Raw genomic sequence first — 4782 nt, forward strand, 5'->3', positions numbered from 1 at the left:
GCTGGTCACAGGAAGGGCATTTGCCCCTCCCCCATCAGCAGTGCCTAGATGGTGCCGGTGGAAACTCTTCCCCACCACGGAGAGCCTCTACTGAGATATAGGCTGCCTCATCTGGAGAAGCCCGCAGTCAGGAATTAGGCAGAAAGCTCCGGTCTCCCCAAACCCAGCCCTGGCTTCCCATCAAGGAGCTATGACACTCCAGAGGCCTCCCCTGCCAGCCATGGTCCTTCCTCCCACTGGCTGTGTAAGGTTAAGTGGCCCAACTCAGATGTCCCCTCCTGCAAGAAACCTTTCTGGAGCCCCCAAGCCCTGGCTAACTCAATGTCTCCTTCCTGGGGGCACCCACTCAGCTCCTCTCCTCTCCCTGGTCCTAGTTGCAAGTTTTGGGGTCTGAAATCCTGTCACACCAGGTACCTCCTCCTATCCCTCCCCTCCCCAGCCGGCTTCTACTCCTCCTGCCATCCCAACTTACCACCTCTTCCAGGAAGCCCTCCCTGATTGGGCAGACTGGGTTAGGTACCTCTTCAACCTCCACAGCTGCCCTCTGTTACAGGTCCTGCCTCGTTTTATTGTAACGGAAGGTTGACCTGCCTGTCTGTCTCCCCATCTACACTGAGAAGTCTCATCCCTGGGTCCCCAAGCTCTGCCCTGGGACCAATACAATGTTGGCCCCAGCAAATGTCAAATGTCAAACACGCTAAATTACTATGTCACCTTTGAGACTACAAACTAATGAACCACTTCCTCCAGCTGATCTCAGCCTTCAGCTCATGAGACAAAAAGATAGGAAAGAACACAAAACTCGAGGATTTCCCCTGACATCCCAGGTTTCAATTTCTCCTCAGTGCTAAGGTTTGAACTGGCCACCACAGCCTCTGCCCATCCCAGAGAGGCAGGAATCCCAGGGAATCCATGCTCTGATAAGTATAAACTCCCTGCTCCACCCACTTTGGGCATCTGAGGAAACTAAGCCTCAGAAAAAGGCAAGTACCCGTCCAGAGTCACACAGAAAATCAGGTCAGAGCTAGGACTAGAGCCAGGCTCCTGACCTCTGCTCTCTTTTCCCCACACGGTGGGTGTCTTAGGCCTATGCCCGCATCCACCACACCCCAGCCTGCTCTCAGAATCTTCACTATCCAGGACGGAGGGGCCACACAGCTTAGCCAGACACTCCCGGTGACATCACCGAGTATCTCTCAGCTCAGGAAACCCCCTCTCTCCTCCTGGGAATTGCCCCCCTTCCCTGGTTCTGCAGGGGGAGTTCACCTTGAAGGTGATGAGCACATCTAAGTCCCCAAAGGGGCAAGGATTTCCACTGGAAATGCTGATGCTTGGGGAGCCCCAGCTGTGACCTCATCCCCTGGGGGAGATGACAACAAGCCCCTGCCCTGGGGAGTCGCCCCATAATGGCTCCCCCAGCAGCCACCAAGTCAACAACAACATCCTGTTGTTTAATTGGACAAGAGAGAGCTCAGAACCAGCTGGGCAGGTAGAGACTGGAGCCTGGGCTGTTTCTCGCTGTGGACATGCTGGTTCACTTGTGATCTTGGATGGAGGTCAGGACCTTCCTGGGCTTCTCCATCTCCTCCAAGCAGGGATGGAATGAGAGAGGGGTGCACAGCTTACACAGCATGCCAACCTCCTGCCCTCACCTGCAGCCCACTCCCCTCCAGTCCCTGCTGGCAGGGAGGTCAGGCCCACACTCTGCATCTGTGATTGGTCCATGTGTCACTGACGCCCTCAGAGGACAATCTCCAGAGCCCTTCCTGATCTGGCGAGCTCGGAGGGTCAGAGACAGGTGCAGAGTTCAAGGGCACCCAGCAGGTCAGTGTTGACACATCCGTCTCTCTCCGGCCAGGCCTTCATCGGGCTGGAGAGGCATCAGGCTGGGAATCTCCCAGAACTCTGGTTGAATTTTTCCCTGAAGCTTAGGAGTCTAAGCAACACCAAATAAACAACAGAGAAGAACCCTCCATACCTATTCCAGTCCCCACACCTGTCCTGGCTGAAAACTAAAACCCCAGTCTATGCCTCATAGAAAAGTAGCTTCAGAAACACCATTATCTTTGGTCTAGTCATTGGTGGAGGCCCACCCTCCCAGCACCCACCCCCTGGAAGACAGGGACCTAGGTCTACAGCAAGCCTGGAGGGGCCTCTTCTCAGCCTACTCCCCGATTTGGCCCGCCCAAGCCCATTCCTGTCCGACGGCCATGTGTCACCTCACAGGAAACAGGAGGCACCTGTCAGCCAGGCATACCGTCACCAGCTGGTGGTCCTGGGGGAGAGGCTGATGGCAGGGTCTGTCTGGCCAGTGGGGCGCCTGGCACTGGTGAAGATGAGCCAAGACTGCCTCTGAACAAGATAGGTGAGGGGGTGGCAGATCCCAGTAGGGATCAATAGTGCATTACCCGCAGAGGGCACGGCCAGTGCGGCCCAGTGCAGTACAGTCGCGAACTGCGTGCAGTGGAAAGAAGAGCTGGAGCTGGGTTGGGAGCTTTGAAAGTGGGTGAGGACTGAAAGCATCTTTAAATAGCCCCAGGACTAAGTGCCCTGGATGTGGAGGTTCACATTAAGTGCTAAGAACTGGCTGTGCATTAAGTATGGGGGGGAAGGGGTCTTAGGACGACTTGGGGGTAGGGGCAAGCAGAGCCGTATGCAAGGGGTTTGGTGCAGGGGGAGATTCCAGAACACTCAGATAAGGTCATGAGTCCTCTTCAGAGTGCCCAAATGCTGTGCTATCCAGGACAGCCAAGGGGACTGAGGCAAAGCAAAGATACTGGGAATGCAGAGAAAGCCTGGGCTGGAGCTGGTATGAGTGAGGACTGTGCAGGTGTCTAGCACGAACAGACGAACAGAGGTCCAGCTTCCTACTCTACTCTCACCAGGAATACCTCTGGCTGGGTAGCAGAGCTCGCCCCCAAAGTCCCTCCTTTATGGCCAAAAAACTGCCTAAATCCTTCTCCCCTCCCTAACTCAGAACTAGCTCTGGTCCTGTGCCAGATCAGAGCCCCCAGTCTGCACTGCGAGCGCACATGCTGCAGAGTGACCTTGGGCAAGTCACATTCATTCCCTCCGCTGCAGCTGCAGATCGGGCCACTCGTTTTGTGTGGGATTTTTTTTTTTTTTTTTTTTTTCGATCTCTGCTAAGAATACCTGCCCCAGATAATGCTCAGGCTCTGGCAATTCCTGCAAACCACCGCAGGCATCAAAGGCTCCCAGCAGGGCCAGATCAGACCAGTCCCCCAACCCCCACCGCGAGTCCACCACCACCACAGGGGGGCCGCAGTGCCGCCAAATTTGGGGGACAGAGCCCTGTCGGTCTAGGGGCGGGGAAGCATGTGTGTGCAATGCAGGGGAGGGGAGCTCAGCCCCTCGCGGCAGAAAGCCTCAAATCCCACCTAGCCCGCTTTCTGACCCATTGTACAGGGGTCTAAAGTGAGGCGCCCTTGGGAGAGACTCTGGTCCCCCAGGTTCACATATCCATCGCAGCCTAAAAGCTGCACTCCCACCCCAGATCCGCCGCCTGGGGGTCCCAACGACCATGCCCCACCCAACGGGCATGCCCCCCACGCTGGCGCCGATTCCTGGTGACAACTGCCACGTGCGGACAAGGGGGGAGCGGCCGGTCCCGGCATTGCAGAGGCAGCGCCCGGGTGCCCCAAGCCTCCGCACCGCACTGTGGCCCGGCTCGCCACTGGGTGCCCACCCCTTTACCCGGCCCGCGCTCCGGGCCGGGGCGGGGGCGGGGGCAGGCAGCGGGGTCTTTGTTCCCGCAGCCGGAGCGCAGCGGCGGCGGCAAGGGGTGCGCGCCCCCCTTTGCCGGCCCAGCCTGCGCCCCGCGCGACAGCGGAGCCCGCCGCTCAAGAAGAGGAGACCTGGGTGGGGGGTCCCGGCCGAAGAAAGGGTCCTGTACCGAGGTCCTGGCGCTGAAGGGCCGAGAACGCCCCTCGGCGGAGAGAGGGGCCCTCTCCCTCCCCTGCGCCCCGGCGCTGCGGTTCCCGGCTGGGGGCGGACTTGGAGCGACTTAGCCGGGGCTCCGGCCCCCGCCGCTCGCTCACCGCGGCGTTACAGCCCGCTCCGGCGTGCCAGCGCGCACACTCACACGCTCACCCAGAGCCACACGCTCCCCGCGGGGACAGCCCGGGACCCGCAGAGGCGCGCACGCACTCCCTCCGGGGCCCGCACACTCCGCACCAGCGCGGCGCGGCGTCCGATCCCGCGCCGCACCGGCCGCGCGGCGCCGCCTACCTTTCCAGACGGCGGAGATGCGGGGTCCGTTCTTGGGGTGGCCTTGGGTGGCGGCGGCCGTCCACAGCAGCAGCAGCAGCCGCAGCGGGAGCCGGGACCGAGCCAGCGGACCGGGGACGCGGGCGTGCTGGGCGCCAAGGGAGGCGCATCCGGGCGGAGGCGGTGTCATCCCGCAGCCCGGGAGCGACAGCGGCGAGCAGCCTAGACTGAGCCAGCGCCCCACCAAAAGCAGAGCTAAGGCGAGGAGGCGGAGTCAAATGCCTGACCCCACCCTCCCCCTCCCGCCCCCCCCTCGCAGCCTTTCTCGCCTCCCTGCTGCCCAAGGGGGGCGCAGTGCCCAGCGCCGGGGAACCTTCCCCACTCACCCCCTCCTCGGCAACTCCAAGGGGAGAACCCAGGCCGCCAGGGACTAGACAGACTTACGGTCTTCTGTTATCGGTGGCAGGCCCTGTCCCCTCTCTGAGCCTCAGGTCCACTCCCCTCCACCCTATGAAAAGGTTGGCCTAGAAGCTGGGGAGGACCTCTCCCAGGGCA

The 4782-nt window shown here is 60.6% G+C and overlaps 1 protein-coding gene across 3 annotated transcripts in view; it reads right to left on the reverse strand.

Moving 5' to 3' along the window:
* The window catches only part of SEMA7A (semaphorin 7A (John Milton Hagen blood group)), a 22676-nt gene extending 18221 nt beyond the window's left edge, over positions 1-4455 (reverse strand). For all 3 annotated transcript variants that reach the window (XM_044917972.1, XM_044917973.1, XM_021693904.2), the window contains exon 1: positions 4249-4455. In XM_044917972.1, the coding sequence (XP_044773907.1) occupies positions 4249-4417 (169 nt within the window). In that variant the 5' untranslated portion in view covers positions 4418-4455. The remainder of the gene's footprint in view (positions 1-4248) is intronic.
* Positions 4456-4782: the final 327 nt, after the last annotated feature.

The sequence above is a fragment of the Neomonachus schauinslandi genome, chromosome 9, assembly GCF_002201575.2.
Source record: "Neomonachus schauinslandi chromosome 9, ASM220157v2, whole genome shotgun sequence".
NCBI lineage: Eukaryota > Metazoa > Chordata > Mammalia > Carnivora > Phocidae > Neomonachus > Neomonachus schauinslandi.